The sequence below is a fragment of the Delphinus delphis genome, chromosome 18, assembly GCF_949987515.2.
Source record: "Delphinus delphis chromosome 18, mDelDel1.2, whole genome shotgun sequence".
NCBI lineage: Eukaryota > Metazoa > Chordata > Mammalia > Artiodactyla > Delphinidae > Delphinus > Delphinus delphis.
In genome coordinates this window covers 23,187,687-23,208,202 of record NC_082700.1, presented here as the reverse complement: position 1 = coordinate 23,208,202, position 20,516 = coordinate 23,187,687, and the positions used below count along the sequence as shown (strand labels likewise).

Sequence of the window (20,516 nt, the reverse complement as noted above, 5' to 3'; positions counted from 1 at the left end):
GTCTTCAGAGATTGACCTTTTCCCTGGAATATAAAGAACTACTGTTTTATTCTGAGATTATGTTCTTCGTTTTTTGTTAAAATGTCCTTCTCTTATGAAATAATGGTGATGACAGAAGGTAACAATGGTAGTTTTAATCTCTTTAAGTGGCAAATAGCCATTTTTAATATACGTAAGTGGGATTGTTTTGTCCCCCTCCTACCACTTTGTTAATTTATGTTTTAACTGTATAGACCTGGCAACTACTTCCCTGTGTCTGAAATTCTCAAATCTCGTGAGGTAGCACTATAAGTAACTGCGTTACCAGTAAGAGTTAAAGTACAGAATCCCATGAATGATTTACTTAGAAAATAAATGAGAACAGAAGTATTTTAAAAAATAACATTTCCATTTGCATTCCTTAAGTGGGAGAGAGGGGGCAGAATTCTTATGGGGAATTGATTTTTTTTTTTTTTTTTTTGGCCTCGCCATGCTGCGTGGCTTGTGGGATCTTAGTTCCCGGACCAGGGATTGCACCTGGGCCCTCAGGAGTGAAAGCACCGGGTCCTAACCGCTGGACTGCCAGGGAATTCCCAAGGGGAACTGCTTCTATTTCAGGATGGTGAGTGGGGCTTTCCCTGCTGTCCCAGGCCGAGGACAAGTGGTGCTATGTCTACTGCTTTCCACAGAGAGCCTCCAACAAACGGTAGGCAGACCCCTGCCCCCTATGAGGAGGAAAGGAGGACGGGGAAGGGAGGAGTAGTCAGTGCTGGCTGGCTTTGTGAGAAGGCAAGGGTGTTCCCAGTGAGAAGCTTTTCTCTTCTCTTAAATGCGATGCTCCCAGGGAGCGCCTCAAGAGAGCGGCTTGTAGAGACTGGGGAGGGGGGGCCCTGCAAGGCGGCGAAGCACATTCCTTTCCTTGGCTGGACGTCCGTTTAGGCAGCAGACTGACTAATCTGGCTTTGTGCCAGCCGAGCACAGGGAGGCGGTGGGGTGCTGTAGCCTTTGGGTGACAAGAATGTGTGAGCTTTTCCCATGGGACAAGGGGGTATCTCAGAAGGTAGACGGGCTTGAGCAGCCTTACAAGTATCCCAGGGCCCCAGCAAATAGAGAAAAACATTTTTTATGTTAATATCCCTACAGGACAAAGAATCATCAACATCTCCTGGCTAACCTGCAGCCTCTCCTATAAATGCCCCTGGGAGTGTGACAGGAAGTTAGTTAAGTGCCTCCAATAGAATGAATAGGATGGTTCAGAAGAGGATGGGGGTGGGGGCTATGGGGGAGTGGCTGACAACTCTTTTTTTTTTTGGCTGTAGGTAGGCCTCTTGGGGCCTCTCCCGTTGCGGAGCACAGCCTCCGGACGCGCAGGCTCAGCGGCCATGGCTCACGGGCCCAGCCGCTCCGCGGCCTGTGGGATCTTCCCGGACCGGGGCACGAACCCGTGTCCCCTGCATCGGCAGGCGGACTCTCAACCACTGCACCACCAGGGAAGCCCAGACAACTCTTGACCTAAGAAGATGAAGGAGGAAATTCAGGGATACCAGAAGTGGGAGGACCTGGGGTGGCCGCTTTTCTTGCCTTTGTGATGATGGCCTCCCTCACTGTTTACTGTCCCACAGCCCTAATCTTGGGTCTGTAACCACAAGGAACTCTGCCCTTAGACAGTATTTGTGTGTTCTGGTTCAGTAGCAGGAATATAGTATACAGTTACAATAAATGTGTGTTGAATGAATTTATCCTCTAGAACTGAGAATGGCCAGTGTACTTCTTTAAAATTTCTGCTGTTCTATTATTGACAAATCAGGAGAAATAAGAACCTTAAAAATTGCTACCGGTACTAACCAAGGATGTAGTACTCTTTCAAATACCAGGTAACTTCGAGGAATTATTCATCAGTGATTCCTGCCCTTAACTCATCCTGTTATGAATTCAGGACAGAGTTAACTTGGATGTTTTGGGCATGGAAACTTTTTATTGAAACTACTTTGCTCATAAAGCTAAGGGGAAAATGCACATGTGATTTCTATGTATCTTTCTAAAATCAGATGAGAAATCCTAATCCGGATATGAGTATTTTTCCCTAGGAGAGCATTTAGAACCATCTTGGCGGTAGCTGATATTAACACGCCATTAGCTTTTCCTTATAAAAGTTGAGCAGTTGCCACTAAAGACATGTGGGGTCAAAGCAGGTAGTTAAATAAAGGTTTTCCAAGCTCTTCCTCTGGATGGCAACCAAGTTCTTCAGTATCGCTAGAGAGGCAGTGGAAATGGGAACACCCTTAGTCATCCTCCTCCAAGTACTGCACCCCTCCTCCCCTCCTTGATCCTGCCCAGGCCAGTGGCATCACAGAAGCATCAGTCACGGCATCTGAGAAAAGGTAGTTTCTAGGCCCGGGCTCTGGATCAGATTCACTTCGGGGAAGCTTCCTAAACAATCAAACTAAAGTCTCTGCTTAAGCTCCTTTAAAGGAACTGGGATGTTTCCTGAGAATGGGGAAAAAAAAAAAAAAAAAGGATAGTTGTAACTCAAAATCCAATGGAAAATGCTACAAACCCAGAATTGGAAACTATTTATGGTTCTCTGGAAGACCATAAACACTGTAAAGGCTGGGTAAAAGGAACACTAGGAACTGAGGGTGGAGAACTCAGCCACTACTGAACGGGTGGGTCTCCAAAGGGATGACTCAAGAATTGGTCTTGGCTGGTCCCATGGAGAAGCGAGGTCTCCACACTGAAGAATGGGCTTCCCAACAGTGGAAAATACAACTGTAAGTAGCTAATTTAAGAAAATAAAGAAGGAATAGAGGAGGCTGTCAGTACTCTTGCGTTTCCTGCACAGTTTAGGGCCTGAAACACTACTTTAGAAAGATATACAAACCAGCTCCAGACAGCATGTGGCAAATCCCTCATCAGGAAGAGGCCCCTTTAAACAAGCACATAAAGGCATTCTGAGCTTTTCCCGCCAACATCATCTAGTTTATTCTCATGTTTAGATGTCACCGAGACCAAGGGAGTGACATTTAAATTAACCAAGTAGTGCTAGATTTTTACTGATTCATTTCCTTAGCAGCAATTAGATGCCAAGGTCCTAGGGACACAGCATTGCCCAGACCGACAAGGTTCCTGCTCTTGGAGAACTTATATTCTAGGTAAGCAACACAGACGATAAATGCAAGGATTAAAAAAGGAGATATGTTCAGAGAGTGGTGGGCATATTGCAGAAAACAAAACAGGTAATAGGACAGGAGTGGGGAGTATCCTCAAGCTTGGTGGAGGGCTGCTTTATAGGAGGTCAAGGAAGGTGAATTTGTCCGTGTGTCAGATGAAGAGGAGTCAGCCACAGAGAGCCTGGGGGAAGGTGACTCAGGTACAGGCACCAGCGAGTGCAAAGGACCTGAGGTGGAAATGGGGTGGCAGGAACAAACTTGGCTTCAGAGTGGTGTAGCATGTGTTTAGAGGTAGGTGGGGAGCCAGATCACGTAGTGTCCCAGTTTAAGGGGGCTGGATTAAGCTCTAAACATAGCAGGAAACCAATGGAAGGGTTCTAAGCAGGGGCATGATATGAGCTGAATTATGTTTTCAAATTTTCATTCAAGCTGCTGTATGGTGAATAGACAAAAGGGAAACTGGGAAACCAATTAGAAGTGTTTGCAACAACCAATGGATCACTGAAGAAATCAAAGAGGAAATAGAAATATACCTAGAGACAAATGACAACGAAAACACCACGATCCAAAACCTATGGGACACAGCAAAAGCAGTTCTAAGAGGGAAGTTTATAGTGAGATAAGCTTACATCAGGAAACAAGAAAAATCTCAAATAAACAACCTAACCTTACAGCTAAAGCAATTAGAGCAAGAAGAACAAACAAAACCCAGCATTAGTAGAAGGAAAGAAATCATAAAGATCAGAGTAGAAATAAATGAAATAGAGACTTAGAAAAACATAGAAAAGATCAACGAAACAAAAAGCTGGTTCTTTGTGAAGATAAACAAAATTGATAAACCTTTAGCCAGACTCATCAAGAAAAAAAGAGAGAGGGCGCCAAGTCAATAAAATCAGAAATGAAAAAGGAGAAGTTACAACTGACACCACAGAGATACGGAGGATCATAGGAGACTGGTATGAGCAACTATACACCAATAAAATGGACAACCTAGAAGAAATGGACAAGTTCTTAGAAAGGTACAATTTCCCAAGACTGAACCAGGAAGAAACAGAAAATATGAACAGACCAATCACCAGCACTGAAATTGAATCAATAATTTAAAAACTTCCAACAAACAAAAGTCCAGGACCAGATGGCTTCACAGGCCAAACATTTAGAGAAGAGTTAACAGCTGTCCTTCTGAAACTATTACAAAAAATTGCAGAGGAAGGAACACTTCTGAACTCATTCTATGAGGCCACCATCACTATCACCCTGATACCAAAACCAGACAAAGATATCTTACCAAAAAAGAAAACTACAGGCCAGTATCACTGATGAACATAGATATAGAAGTCCTCAAGAAAATACTACTAAATCAACTCTAACAGCTCATTAAAAGCATCATACACCAGGATCAAGTGGGATTTATCCCAGGGACGCAAGGATTCTCCAGTATCCGCAAATCAGTCAATGTGATGCACCACATCAACAGACTGAAAACTACAAACCATGTGGTCATCTCAATAGATGCAGAAAAAGCTTTTGATAAAATTCAACATCCATTTAGGCTAAAAACTCTCCTGAAAGTGGGCACAGAGGGAACATATCTCAACATAATATACAGATTTCTTTTTCTCTTATGGACTCTTATTCTTAAAATTGTATTGATACTGGCACAAAAACAGATATATAGATCAATGGAACAGGATAGAAAGCCCAGAAGTAAACCCACACACTTATGGCCAATTAATCTATGACAAAGGAGGGAAGAATATACAGTGGAGAAAAGACAGTCTCTTTTACAAGTGGTGCTGGGAAAGCTGGACATTGATGTGTAAAAGAATGAAATTAGAACATTCTCCAACACCATACACAAAAATAAACTTAAAATGGGTTAAAGACTAACTGTAAGACTGGATACCATGAAACCCCTAGAGGAAAACACAGAGAACACTCTGACATAAATCACAGCAAGATTCTTTTGGATCTGTTTCCAGGAATCTCAGCTCTGCAGAGGAATAGATGTCTCTAGACACAGTCATATTAGCTGGAAACCTACAGAGGACTGACCAGAAGACTGGAGAGCCATCAGGGAGGGGTTATGTGAAATCTGGGTCTCCCACTAAGCCACTAGGGGACAGTTGTCTGTGGGTGGCTGCAGAGTGACAAAGCATTTATGAGAAGTGGAGAGAGACAAGAGTGGGAGTGGGTAGCAGAAGAGGGATCAAACACTTGTAGTTTGGTCTGATGTTTCTAAGTGCCTTGGGATTCTAAAAAGCTTTAATTTTCCAAAAAGCAGTTTTTTCTACTTATTCGGTGCTTATAATACCTGATCTTGTACAGTTAGTTTTTTAAAAAATATGTCTTTCTGTCTTATTTTAACTAAACTCCTGAGACTGTATTTGGGCCTTTCAGTAAATTGTTCCTTGTATCTGAAATGGCCTTGACAACTCCCCATCTAACCAGAGGAAACGCTATTCATCCTTTAGGGCTCCCTCAACTGTCCTTTCTTCCCACAAGGCATCTGGAGCAGAAATAGCTCCTTCTCTGTATTTCTGATTTTAGTTTCATGGTCATTAACTACTTTCTTTCTCACTAGTCTATAAAATTCTTGAGGGAAGAGATCACCTTATCACCACCGTCCGCTAAGATACATCCTGGTACATGGCAGGCCACTAGCTCCCAAAACACAGTCCCAGAGGTGACTGCTTCAGTATCACCTTGGATGTTAGTTTTACAATACACAGAATCTCTGTGTGTGAGGACAAAGATTCTGCCTTTTAAACAGGCTGCCCAGATGATTCTTTTCCACAATGAAGGCTGGTAATTTTTAGAGTAGGCTCTTGACAAATGTTTGTTGAGTTACTGATATGGACATTTGCATCTTGGAAACAAGATTTAGGTCAATGACTCATTCTTTATGGTCAGTAGCTTTCAGACAAGAACACACTCCCCAGATAACTTTTCTCAGGTGCAGACTAAATATAGCCTCAACTCTATTCACTGAAAACACCAAAAAGTCGCCACTCAACCTTCTTTAAGTGTTTTTTTCTACATCTCCTTCATCTGCTTCCTAACACCCATGTATAAGGGGGGACATTTCCAATTCAGATATAGGCTGGCTGTGAGGAGACGGGTTAAATGGTCAGAGTGATGGAAATGGTGGTGGTGGTGGTAGGAGGGGAGGGGCTTGATGTGAACAGTCATCTTGGTTCCCCATAATATGTATGTCCTGATCCGCAGAGGAGTCACGATGGTACGTGAAGAAGTTTGCCTGATCGTTAAGAATGTGAGGATGGATCTCCGGAGCCTGGGGGAGTCTGGAACAGCAACTTTATAAACAGAGTTGTTGAGAAGGTTTGGACTATATTTGGATGGGATTTACAATGATGACCAGCATTGACAGGGTGCCTGTCAGGGCTGCTGGGATTGGAAATGTGTTGTGTTGGAATTAATTAAAGAGCAAGAGAAGATGGAGTGATACAGACCCAGGGTTAGACTGTCAACATCTCCTCAGAGCTATTTGCCTGTCAATAAAAAATTCTGATCCATTCTCCTTCATAACAATAGCCAGGAGTTTCCAACCAAACACAGCTCCAAAGCTTTGGTCCTAAACCAGAAGTACTGACTCATCCTCTCCCACACAAGTTCAACGCATGCCAAATCCAACATGTAGGGCACGTGTGGAAGGAACCAGGAGCTCTGGCATAGACACTAGGCAATGTCAAGCTGACCTAATGTGTGGTTACCATACAGTTTTGAGATATAAAATGCTACCCTCCAAAATTCCCATAAAAATGTAATTCTTTTAGGTTCAATTATATGCCAACCTGTCTTCACAAGGATTGATTGCATAATAAATAATCCAGCAATCAATAATGAAGTGCTTCCTAAGGGCCTAGCTACTTTAGTTGAGTTGGAACATAGCACTTGATGCTATTCACTGTCAAGCAGAAAGTTTGGTAGCATGGCGGGTCTCCCAAGGGACTCAGGATCGAAATCTGCAAAGCTCCAAGTAGTGTTACTGATGAAATTCCATTGATCTTCTGTAATGTATATAAAATTTATATGTCTTAAAGACACCAATTTTATAAAACGGTCGTGAGAATCTCTGGAAAGAATATACTCTTTTGCCCAGATAAATTAATGTCACAAATAACTAGGATTGCTCATTATTTAGGAAGCTGTAGCCTCAGTTTTATGTGTTCTGTAGATGAAATCCATTTGAATAGCTTATCTTTCACTCCCCTTTTCTCTTCCAGGCAATCAAGATTTGTGCCACTGTGCATTTTTTATATAACATCTGTGTGTCCCAACAGGGGGTTACCTGAATATATTTGCGTATAGCACATATATAGGCATCTACATGTGCTGAAGATTTTGCCAATAAGCATTTCCAATACAAGGGAGATTTTCTGCTGTGCTCCTAGCCTTTTAGAGTGACTTAGAGCAGGCCTACTGTATCCTATATATGGGTTTAGTTATTCCAAGGGAAGATTCCAGGGAAATTGCAGAGTATTCCTGACCCCTCCAGATGTATCAGAAGTCCAGGGGGCTCCCAGAATCATTCTCCCCACAAGTGTTCTTCAGAAAAGAGTAGACCCAGCACCAGAAACTCCCTTCTCTCTCTAGCCTGGTCCAGAGCAGTTTTGGACCCATATTCTGTCATTCCGTCTCTATCACAGTCCTTATCTGGATTCCAGAAGCTGCCGGAGAGGTCTTTATGGTCCCAACATTTAGATTTCTACACAACATGAACGGCCAAACTCAATTAGCAGAGAGGCACGTTTAATGGCGGGGACAACTGCACCCTTCGGCAAGATCCGTTTAGCCAGTCTTGGAAACTCTTCTCTACCCTGGCATTCTTTTGAATGATTACTCTCTCTTTGACTACAAAACAGTGTAAGTACCTAGGAATTGGGGGGTAGGGTTTGGGCAGGAAGTCACATCTGTAATAAAACTTCCATTAAACAGAGTAAAATAAAATATTGTGGTGGAGAGGTAATGGAGACATGGAGGGAAAATTAAATTCCTAAATTTAACCAAACCTTAAGTCTCCAGCCTCCCTTCTACCTAAACAGTCTCATATATTCATTCAAATTGAGTGTCACATGCTGTTTTTCTTTTGTTCAATGCTGAACTTTCAAATGCTAATCTGAGGGACCAGTTTAAGAGACCAAAAGTGAGAGAAAAGGTCTGGAAAATTTGGAGTTGGCTGTACCTAATTTTTATTGAAGATCCCGACTTACTAAATTTTTAATTCCAAACACAGTTGAATTTACCAATTTTTAAGTTTTTTCTAGTATTAGAGACCTCAGCAGAGTTGACATGTTATAAACGTAACCCTTGTATTTACTCCCATTAACCTACAGTGTGTAAAGCATATTGTTTTAAAACTTGTGAGGTGGCTGATTGAAAAAAAATGTTTGTGTCGTGTGTGTGTGTGTGTGTGTGTGTGTGTGTGTGTGTGTGTGTGTGTGTGTGTGTGTGTGTGTGTGTGTGTGTGTGTGTGTGTGTGTACACATGGTCCCCAACTTACAACGGTTCAACTTAACGATTTTTTTGACTTTATGATGGTGCGAGAGCAGTACACCTTTAGTAGAAACCATAGTTCAGATTTTGAATTTTGATCTTTTCCCCACCTAGTGACATGCAGTATCATATTCTGATGCTGGACGGCGGTATTGAGACGAAGTTCCCGGTTAGCAACACGATCATGAGGGTGAACAACCGACACACCATTCTGGACCCACACAACCAATTCTGTTTTTAACTTTCAGGAGGGTAGTTAATAAATTACATGAGATATTCAGCACTTTATTATAAAACAGGCTTTGCGTTAGATGTTGCCCAACTGTTAGCTAATAAGTATTCTGAGCATGTTTAAGGTAGGCTGAGCTAAGCTACGACGTTTGGTAGGTTAGGTGTATTAAATGCATTTTTGACTTACATATTTTAAACTTATGATGCGTTTATCGGCATGTAACCCCATCATAAATTGAGGAAGACCTGTGTGTGTGTGTGTGTGTGTATGTGTGTGCGTGTCTACACCTATAGTAATTTATATATAATATAAATACTGAATAAATTTATATATGTAAAATAACAGTGTGTGTGTATATCTATAATCTATCCATCTATCTATATATACAGTAACTATTTAGCAGATATTGTAAATGAACTATGTTCTCCAAGTAGAACATAAAAGGAGACGCAGCAGTCTATTGTGAGAGGAAGGAAATAAAGAGAATGGATACCCATTTCCATTTTTTTACCGTCAAGTGGTCTATATTATTCAGACTTAAAGAGGGAGAGTTTACTGCTGATCGTTAATTACGTGCTCTGTTCAGACCCTGAAAGTATCATGGGGGAAATCACAACTTTGTCACACTGAGCGGAAGAGAAACAGTTGTCAGAGTTTGACACATTTTCCAATAGGAGAAAAATCCAGTTGCCAACTACATACAGGTTCATTTTGGGTTCCTGGAACGGACAGCACATCAGCATGTCTCATGAAATTTGTGCACGGCATGTTATCACAGCTGTATATCATCACAGAGGGAAAAAAATCATTGGTTTTCCTTGGAGTAGCTCTAAGTTGATGTCATATTCAATAACCTTGTAGTTGAAAAAATCTATAGATGATGGATGAAGTTGGGACTATCTTTTGAATTTAATTCCTCCTGTGCCAGCTTCTACAGGACCTGATGTACCTGTCATTTTGAGGGGAGCGCATGCAATATTTAGAAACTGCAACCAGGCGGTACTTCTGCCAGATAACGAACCACAGAAGAACAGTTTGTCTCATGTGTACAACAGCCTCGTTCCTCACTCTTAATCATGCCATAGAGGAGCCAGGCTAAACTTGGAGGCTAACACTGGGGTCAGTGCCAAGGTGCAGCTTGAATCAATGCTGTGCATCAGGGAGTGAAGCTGGTGGCTCCTCCTTCTCTGGATTTGAGAACTCTGGAGACAGCCTTAAATATACAGGCTTCGAAGGTGGGGTCCCAGGCACGGTACCACCACAGCCCCACTGAGAAGACTTCCTTATGAGACTCAGTACTGCTTTTGTATACACTGATCACTATCAAGTGGGGACAGGGTTGGATTGCGAGTTTGGGGTTAGCAGATGCAAACCGGTATATACAGGATGGATAAACAACGAGGTTCTACTGTACAGCACAGGGGACTATATTCAATATCCTGTGATAAACCATAACGGAAAAGAATATGAAAAAGAATGTATACATATATGTATAACTGAGTCACTTTTCTGTACAGCAGTAATTAACACCACATTGTAATTCAACTATACTTCAATAAAAGATAAATAAATAAGAAAAGAGAGAATATTTAGAGCTTTCTCTGGTCCTGACAAAGAAAAAGCCAACTTAGATATATTTCGTGGGGCAACTGAACATGTTTAGGTGAACAGCAATTTCCTTGCTGCTTCTTTCCCCTTCCTTAGTGGCCAGCTCGTCTTATTTATCTTGGATAAATGAGTCCAGACCTGTGCAGGGAAGCCTGGCTAGACTGTCCTAGATTGGCCTAGCACTGTAGTCTAGATGTCCCTGTATCATCAGCATTTCAGGTTTGGCCTTGGGACTGACCTCAGGACGTGGCCGCTCCCAAGCCTGGGGATCTGGCTTGGTGTGGAACTTTCGCACTGAACCCAACCTGGCATCCAGCTGTGTCCACGTTTTGAAATTCAGATTTATAACATGTGAAATGCAAGTTGATCTGTTTTCCTTGTACTCAGTTTTATGTTGGATAACCAACTAATATATATAGTTACAGAAGAGCAAAGTCCCCACTGGCTCGCATGCCCCTAATTTGAAATGTGTGTAATACAATCTTGATGAAGTTAATCCCACCTCTGACCAAGCTTTTAAATCATTAACAAGTTGGAGGTGAATTACTTAAATACTGTGTAAGTGAATTATTACCTACGAGACAACAGATGAGGAAAACAGAATTTCCTTACCGATCAGCAGAGCTTCTTTCTCTGATTTTAAGCCTTGGCTTCTTTTCTCAATATTGTTCTCTCGGTCTTGGTTGACCAATGCGACTGTCAACACATTAATTTCCTATAAAGTTAAAAAACAAAAACATATAGGTGTTTACGTAGATTCTGTGCATTCCAACAAGAGCCACCAGGTCTTTTAAACTCTATAAAAGAGGTCATCACGTCCATTTATAACTGAAGATCAACTTTTATAAGTGATTGATCTATTTGCCCAAGAGTAGGAAAGTAATTCTAAAACTTAGCCTCCTAGCTACTGCTCCCAGCAAACTAAGTAACTCTTTGCAAAAGTGGCACATTTTGTGCAATTATCTTACGTTTTTAATCCATGTTTTGATAAAACTGTTAGCAACAACTATTTGACTTTAGCTACTTTAACAAAGTTTTTATTTCAAATATGAAAAAATTTCCTGAAAAGCATATACAGACTCATTTATAATACTATGCAAGTAATTTGTGTGAGTGTGTGGGGAAACAGGGCCTATTGGGAAGGTGAGATAGAACTGTTGTTAGGAGTGTTTAAGGTAAGTCTATGTCCTTACACATAACTGCAAAAGGTAGATAAAGCAAAGGTTGGTAAATCGTTTTCTCTGGAAACTAGAAATGAAGAATTGTACAACAAGCCAGTATGTGAAACTTTGAGGCTCGACTATTTTTAGTTCTTTTAGTATTATTATTATTATTCTTTTGCGGTACGCGGGCCTCTCACTGTTGTGGCCTCTCCCGTTGCGGAGCAACAGACTCTACGAAACAGACTCACAGACACAGAGATCAGACTTGTCGTTGCCAAGGGGGAAGGGAGGAACTGGGGGAGGGGTGGAGTGGGAGTTTGGGATTAGCAGATGCAAACTGTTATTTATAGGATGGATAAACAACGATATCCTACTGTATAGCACAGGGAACTATATTCAATATCCTGTGATAAACCATAATGGAAAAGAATATGAAAAAGAATGTGTGTGTGTATGTGTGTGTGTGTGTGTATATATATATATACACACACACACACACATATACATATATATGTATAATGGAAGCACTTTGCTGTACAGCAAAAATTAACATTGTAAGTCAACTATACTTTAATAAAATAAATTTTTTTAAAAGTTCAGACTATCGCTGACAGAGTCACAGAATTAATGAGATGGGTGAATGCTTTTGTTATACGTTTTGCCAGAGACATAATTTAAAGTTAATATGGGTGTGTTTTAAGGGTTAGAAGACAGGACAGTAGTTTTAGATAGCCACTTGACGTGCCGTGCTTTTATCTTTCTCCACTATAACAAAAAAGGCGAGGAGGATTGTAATGACTCATGGCTCACTGGTTCCTTAGAAAAGTAGAAAAAATTAATTTGATTTGTCGGTATTTGTAGTAGAGTTGTTTAATTTAACAAGAGAATTACAGTTATTAGTAGGTGGCGAGTTTGGGGTTGTCTTCAAAGTAGATATAAGCAATATCCGTACCCTCTTTTTGTGTTTTCATTTAGCTAAGTTATCATCCAATGTCTGTCAAAAGAGCTCCATCATTATAACTGGTTAAAGGGAGTACACAGAGAGAAGGTGGAACTAAATAATTCCCCAAGTCAAACCCTTCTTGCATTTAAGCTAAGCCTACTTTTACTTTCAGCCGCTCAATAAATATTTATGCTGCATACATATATTACATGCCTACCACATGCCAAGGAATGCTACGTTTTAAATGATACTGGGTCTAAAAGTGGCAAGAGGTGCATGCTTACCAGCAAGCAATTCTTATAAAAGGTCTGTAAGAAAGCTTACAGGAAATGGCAGTAGATGGAGCTGGAGAAGTAGGTGGACCGGGATAAGGAGCTCGGATTTTACCTGGAAGGTTTAATGAGTGAGGAGTGTTCAACACAGGAGTTACATGAACAATTCTGCATTTTAGGATACTGGTTTGCAGGAGGTGGAAGTGGGGGCAGGGATGCCAGGTTAGAGCCTATTTAATTCTGACCTTTTTATAACGAGGGTAGAACCCAAGTCAGTGATGTGCAGAGGGCGAAACGTAAGAGATATTTAAGAGGTAGAACTAAAAAAAATCTGATGACCTGGTGGATGAGGAAAATGTTGAGAATGACTCAGTGCCTCCACGAAAAGGAAAACAAGAGAAAGAAGCAAGTATGGGTGAAGATAATTTGTCCAAATTTGAACTTAAGGTTTCTGTGACATATTGTCAAGATATCTGAGAGAAAGTAGGATCCACAGGTTTTTGAACTTCGAAGCAAGGCCCTGACAGCTCTTTTATGGCCCATTTCTCAAGTTAGTGTTTGTAGCACACAACCCTGATGTCTCCCTCTGGGACAAAGAAAAGGCTTGCTTATTGCTTGATATAAAAGAGATGGCTCCCTCAAGCTCACTGTTCCTCTCCTGTAACGTAATCCACTGTGCGTTCAGGCTTCCACCTGGGCCCCTCTATGGGGGCATGATCAGCCTGTAAGATCCGTGAGGATGAAGCTGGTGAAGCCAGGACCACTGTCTTGGGAGCACAGGATAGAACCTCAGATGGACATCTGCCAAAACCTTCTCTGAGAAGAACCCATCACAAAAGGGACAAATTGACCACGTGGGAGCACATTTTCAAGGATATCAGAGGATATCTAGTTTGTGCTTCATCTCTAACTCTATAAATCCATGCTTCAAGTCGAAGTCCTGGTCCTACCTTAAGAGTTTCACATTCTCTACCCAGAATGTTCCAACTTATCTCTTCAGTAATTGGGGAATACCTTTTACTGGGATGTTGGATCATAAGTTAAAAAGACTTTGCCCCTTTCTTAAAAACTTCACTGTTCTTTTGACTCGTTCCTACCCCAAATCTCTGGAATATAGAAGGAAACTTTCATCATTAGAAACGTAGAATTAGTAGACTCTTTATCTTTTATCACATACACATCCTTTATCCTGATAGTTGTAATATGTCCTGAAGAATTACGTGTCTACTGGTGAAGGTGTTCCAGGTGCTTAGAGATTGCAAACTGGACGTGGATCAGTGCAGACGGAGGTTATTAAGGACAAATTGTTAATGGTGTACAAAGTATACAGTAGGGAGGAAACATTAGGATGGGGATCAAGAGTTTCCGCACAGTGAGATCAATAGGATTATGAAATAGTATTCCAAAGGAAGTGGTGAGAACACCATTCACTTGACACAGTAAAAAGCACTGCAGACTAGAAAATGCACAATAAGTAACAATTTTGCACTTGGCAGGAGAATGAACAAGGTTATCTAATAAATCTTTTCTCAGTCTACCTTTTAACTAATTTCTGTGATACTTAGAAGGAATCATTAAAAGGCTGGAAGAAGAGGTTTTTCAATATCTGAAACTAGATATCATGCAGGTTTTTTTTAGACTTCTTAAAGGTTAAGCGACTCAAAGGCAGAAATTTCCCCTCGAAGAGTCCTTGTCAATTACTTTAAGAAATGGTCAAAGTAGTTTATCCATTTAGAAAAGCTCTTTTTAAACAACGTACTGAGCTAGAACTGTGCTTTGCTGTTGTTCTGTTTTTGTTCCCCTACACCTACCCAAGCCCCTAAGAACCAAGAATACGGTTTCTTCAGCCTGATAAAAGCCTTTCGTTCTTCCTTTCACTTCGTTATTCCTGTGACCTGCTTAACTTTAGTGCTATTTGCTTTCGGCTGCAAAGCCTCTCGGATACATGGTGCATACCCACTGTATCTCCTGTCTCACCACCTGAAACCTCAGCTTTCTCATTAATCACCCGATGAAACTATCCTTTGAAAGATTTTCAGTGACTATTTTCTCAGTCTTCGTACCATGTGATATTTGACATCACTGACTCTGCCCCCTTAAACCATCTGCCTCATTTGCTTCTGTTACATAAGAAGTCCTGGTCTTTTTCCTCCGGATTTTTTATTTCATCTTCATTGGTTTTTTTCTTCCCTCTGCGGGCCCCGTACACATGGATAAGAAGGTTACTTTCTCCTTTTAACCTCTAACTTTGGTACTTTTGCCAAAGCTCAGTCACCACTTTTTCTTCTCTGTTTCCTTTGATCAGAGTTCTTTCATTCTCACGGGTTCAACTATCGTCACACTTAACTCTTCAACTTCTGTTCCTTATCACTAACTGACCACTGGGTTTGTTTGCTTGAAATGATCACTTTCCATTTCAAATTCAGAACGAGAGGTGGTCATGAGGTGGTAGGGGACATACTACACGCTTAAGTTTTAGCCTTAGCTCTTCCACTAACAGTTAGTTGACCTGGGGCAAGTTACGTAACATCTTTAAGCCTCAGATCAGTCGTCTAAAAATGAGGGTGCTGGGTAGGGTCCACCATCTCTGAATAATGCTTTATGGAACCCCGTCAGCTCTACAGAGGTGACATGGAAGGTCCAAGGAGCGGATCGCTAGAATTCCCACTCCATTCCTACTTGCTTCTGTTTTATAATACAGGACTTCTATTTAAGGCTTCCTTAAAAGGAATGTCCTTATTTTGAAAAATGTGTGAATCCAAGTCCTTCCTGATGTGGTGGTTCTTCTAAACTTATATAATTTTACGGCCAACAATTCACCTCACATGTCAGACTGCATTTTCCTCTAACTTTTCTGTTTCTACTAGTAGCACCGTCATTCTTCCACTTGCAGGCCTTTGATTCATTCTCTTCTATCCCCTAAGGCCTCTCTAGACTTGAATTCTATCAAGTATCTGTGAAATGTCTCTCATTCCCCTTCCCCATTTCCACTACCAGTGCTCTACTGTCACTTCTCCTCGTTTCTTACTTGGACCACCCCAAGAACCTCCTACCCTGTCTATGCCTTTGGTTTCTTCCTCTTCCAGTCCACCTTACATGATATTACCAGATCAGTTTCTAAAATGCCGCTTTCATCTTGTCAATCTCCAATTTAAAACTCAGATGCTTTCTGATAACCCGTAGGAAAAACTCCGATGCTTTCCAATAATCCATGGGAAAATCAGATTGAGCCTGGCATTCAGGTTCAATCCTACCGATACAGCCTATCTCCATTAGATGTTCTGTCCAGATACGTTCAGAGAAAGCTCTCTCCTTTTCTTCACCGCCTCCTACCTATATTTTTATACATAGCACAAGTCCCGTATCTCTTAAGGGCATTTATTCCAGGCTATTTGTACATTTTCCTTATCTCAGCACATTTCCCCTGTCACTTCTGTGGCAGCTGGCCACTTACACATTTGGAATAAACTGAATCACCTGTGTTTGTTTCCTCAACAAAACCGCCAACTCCTTTAGGGCACTCACCATATCCAAGCAAGTGAGACAGCATGGCCGAAAGGGATCCGTGTTCTAATTCTGTCACCATTATTTATGTACTAGATAACTTTAGGCAGGGTATCTCTGAACTTTCTTTTACATAAATCATGGATAATAACCTATCCCTATCCCCCGGGGTGCTGTGAAGACCAAATGTCATACGTGACACGGTGCTTTTGAAAACTATAACCTTCCAGGAAGGCATCACTATTATTACGATTGTTACTCACTTTTATTATCCTCAGGACTGAGTGGATACAGCACAGGTACATAATAAATACTTGGGGTACTAAATCTAGGTGAGAATTCTGTATAAGACCCTGACTACAATGATATAAAAACATGGATGCGAAAGTGATAAATTGTCATGGGATTCAAACTGTACATATTGTCTGTTTTCTAAATGTTCTGTGGCACTGTTCTTCTACTGCTATCCTTATACTTTAAAAAGAAATAAAAAGAAGCCGATGACAGGCAGATGCCATGTTGAAGAGCTATATGTAAGCACAGCCGCTAGCTGACTACTTGACTGAGTAACATACCAAACGACATCCTCCCCACACCACACACGTATGAAATCTACCCTGTGGCCCTCCAAGGGCTGGCGGGCCCTATAGCTCCTAGTGCAAGGTGAGTGGGGCCGTTGTCAAGGTCCGCATGGTAAAGATTCCTCATGTCACTTCCCACACCGTCACCACCACACCATAAGGCCTGACTCTTAGACATCACACTCCGTGGAATCAAGGGCCCTGTGGACTGTGGTCAAGATGCCAGTTAGCTACTCCAGTCTCCTTTACTCAGAATTTTTTCAGAGTACCCGAAGTAATCCAGCAAGTGACAGGCCAGTCTCCACCAACCTTCAGGGATTCCTCGTAAGAGTAGAACCATGGTCGGAGGAGGAAGGGGGATGGGGATACGTCTCACACCTTCCTTTATGAGCCAGTGACTGTCACGCTGCAGGTGCCCAGTGGCTGATAACTGAAGGAACGGCCCACAGACAATGGCCTGGAATAGTGAAAAAAAATGATGGATCTGGACACAGAAGACTGGTTCTAACGGCCACTCGCTGTGTAGCCTTGTTTCATGATTCCTGTTTGTAAAGAGAGGGATTTGAGGCAGATGAGCTCTACAGTGTCTTCGTGCTCCCATACTTCATCTCTGCTGTGTGCCCTTCTCCCTGACTTGGAGTTTCCCTTCAGAGTAAGGCAGCCAACGTGGTACTGACAAGGTTCACTTATCCTGGATTTCGGTGCCAATAAAATTAGAAGGAAGAGAAGAAGAAGAGGGAGGAAAAAAACATTTAAAAAGCAAATGGATGAGAAAAGGATTGATGAGAATGAGTAACTGAGTAAGCTTCAAAATTTCTTACGCTTCAAGGGAATGCAGGATCTCGGGAATTTTCTGTGGCTTAGAAGTCCCAAGGCCTCACTAATCTTACCAGTTGCTGAAGGTTGGTACTGCCAGTCCTGAGGGTCATGGGTCCCCACCCACCTGTCCCTTTTCTCAGAAGCCTTTGATGTCCAGGGTCTGCAGAGGGGAGCCTCAGAGGCCCAACAGGCTTCAGTCTCAGAGAGACCGTTTGAGAGCAGATGTGTGGAGCGCCGGCCCTCAGCCAACAGCTAGTGATTCATCACAACACTAGCACATTTTACACACTGGGATATGAGCCACCGCATTGGGCTTCAGTTGCTGGACTCAGACCCAGAGTGCATGCATTATGTCCTAAGACAACTCCAAGATTTTCTAAGATTTCCACTTGCAAAGATTAAAATCAGTGAGAACTGGTTATGCATCATAAAAAGGACCCTTTAAGGGCTTCCCTGGTGGCGCAGTGTTTAAGAATCCGCCTGCCAATGCAGGGGACACAGGTTTGAGCCCTGGTCCAGGAAGATCCCACATGCTGCGGAGCAACTAAGCCCGTGCGCCACAACTATTAAGCCTGAGCTCTAGAGCCCGTGAGCCACAACTACTGAGCCCGTGTGCCACAACTACTGAAGCCCGCGTGCCTAGAGCCTGTGCTCCACAACAAGAGAAGCCACCGCAATGAGAAGCCCGCACACTGCAGTAAAGAGTAGCCCCTGCTGTCCACAACTAAAGAAAGCCCACTCGCAGCAACAAAGACCCAACGCAGCCAAACATAAATGAAGAAATAAATTTAATTTAAAAAAACCTTTAAAAAAATAAAAAGGACCCTTCAAAAAAGAGAAAACTCACTGTGGTTTAGTTACCAGAGATATCCACGTAAAGCATTTCTCCTGGTGGCTTTCTTTTTAGATCACTCTTGGTTATATTTATTTAATAAACACATATAGTGCTTAATTGGTGCAGGTAGTATTCTAAGAACTTTACAAATATGAGCTCACCCAATCCCCCTAACAGCTCTAGGAGGTCAGTACATTTTACAGATGAGGAAAATGAGGAATGGAGAGGCCAAGGACTTGTCTAAGGTCACACAACTAGTAAGAAGCAGACTCAGGATGTGAACCGATGCTGTCTCACTCCAGACTCTTAACCGCCATGCTGGGCTGCCTCTCTTGAATGGACTGTAATGTCAGCCTATTACAGTCCTTGTCAACTGAAAAATGCCTGTTGACCACGGGGACGCCATCCTCTTCTGAGGGCTGCCAGCAGTCCGGGCCTCTTGGGGGGCCAGCAGGGGCTCCATACTGGCTGATGAGCGGTGGCTTGGGTGCAATCGTGAACGCAAAGGGGAGCAGAGCAGAAGGGCAGCAGGGGCCTGGCCCAGGAGCAGTGTTAGCTGGGATGGGCCTGGCTCTCTGCTGCTGTTAGGTGGTGACACCTTGTCCTTTGGCCAAGTGTGACTTGTAACCATGGTTACAACAGGCACGCAGTTTGGAAGATGTGTGCAGGGGAAAGCCGAGGTCGAGGCAGCGCTCCAAAGACCAAATGAGGGCCACGGGCAGGACCGGCCAAGCAGATGAAGAGACTCGGGCAGGGGGACTGGGGGAGCCCCAGCTATACCCCAAGTATGTGATAATAAAGCAGAACCACTGAGGTGATGGGATAAAAGAGAAAAGCGGGGGATACAGAAGCCATTCTAAAGGAAGAATGGACAGAGGAAAGAAAAAAATTAAAAACTTTTCAGCAAAGTCTGGACCACTAGCAGAATAATGATGCTAGAATCAGAGGTCACAAAGAATGAGAAGTACTGGCTCCAGTATTTCAGAAATACTGGATGTGAGGTCTTGGAAAGGTAGCGCGAAATATGGGTCATAGGCTCAGGATAGCATCTGGGCTGGCAGGGGCTCTCCAGCCCGTCTGCCGTCTCTCCCCCGTCCCGCAGGTAACCGGGGAGTTGTCCTTGCCACCCTCAGAGTGTCTCTGCCTGGTCTTCATGTGCCCGCTCTACCTGCAGTCATTTCTCTACAAAGCGACAGTGTCCTCAGTTGCTAGCACAGTCCCCTGCACGTGGTAAATCTTCAACCAATATTGTTTGAAAGAATAAATGGTAGACTCTCGGTAATATTTGTTGAATGAATCTGTTATTACCCAGAGAGGATAAACTTCATAGGTGAGACCGACTGGCAGTCACAGGATCTGGTCAGTACCCGTGGCTGGGAGTGATTTCCCAGAAGTCTAGGAGGACTACGTATAATGGAGAGGGGAAGAAACAATGCAGTCGCTTCGAGTATTTTACATTCTTCTGGTCCCTAAATGTATTTGATGTAGCATCATTTTAAAGTAAAATAATTTCTTTACTACTTTAGATTTAGACAGTAAAAAGTTAACTTTGAGTTTGTATCTATTATTAGTGCTTTCAATATATATATATATTTTTTTGTGGTACACGGGCCTCTCACTGCTGTGGCCTCTCCCGTTGCGGAGCACAGGCTCCGGACGCGCAGGCTCAGCGGCCATGGCTCACGGGCCCAGCCGCTCCGCGGCATGTGGGATCCTCCCAGACCGGGGCATGAACCTATGTCCCCTGCATCGGCAGGCGGACTCTCAACCACTGTGCCACCAGGGAAGCCCTTCAATATGTTTTTAAATATTAACTTTTTTTTGGGAGACCATAATATAAGCTTATAAACTTTTCCCTTTCTTTTCCTGTTTAAAATTTAAGATAATTCTCTA

General features: G+C 42.4%; 1 protein-coding gene across 4 annotated transcripts in view; it reads right to left on the bottom strand.

Moving 5' to 3' along the window:
- The window catches only part of ENOX1 (ecto-NOX disulfide-thiol exchanger 1), a 610,579-nt gene that overhangs the window by 29,238 nt on the left and 560,825 nt on the right, over positions 1-20,516 (bottom strand). For all 4 annotated transcript variants that reach the window (XM_059995963.1, XM_059995964.1, XM_059995965.1 and 1 more), the window contains one exon: positions 11,119-11,221. In XM_059995963.1, coding sequence (XP_059851946.1) covers positions 11,119-11,221 — 103 coding nt within the window. The remainder of the gene's footprint in view (positions 1-11,118; positions 11,222-20,516) is intronic.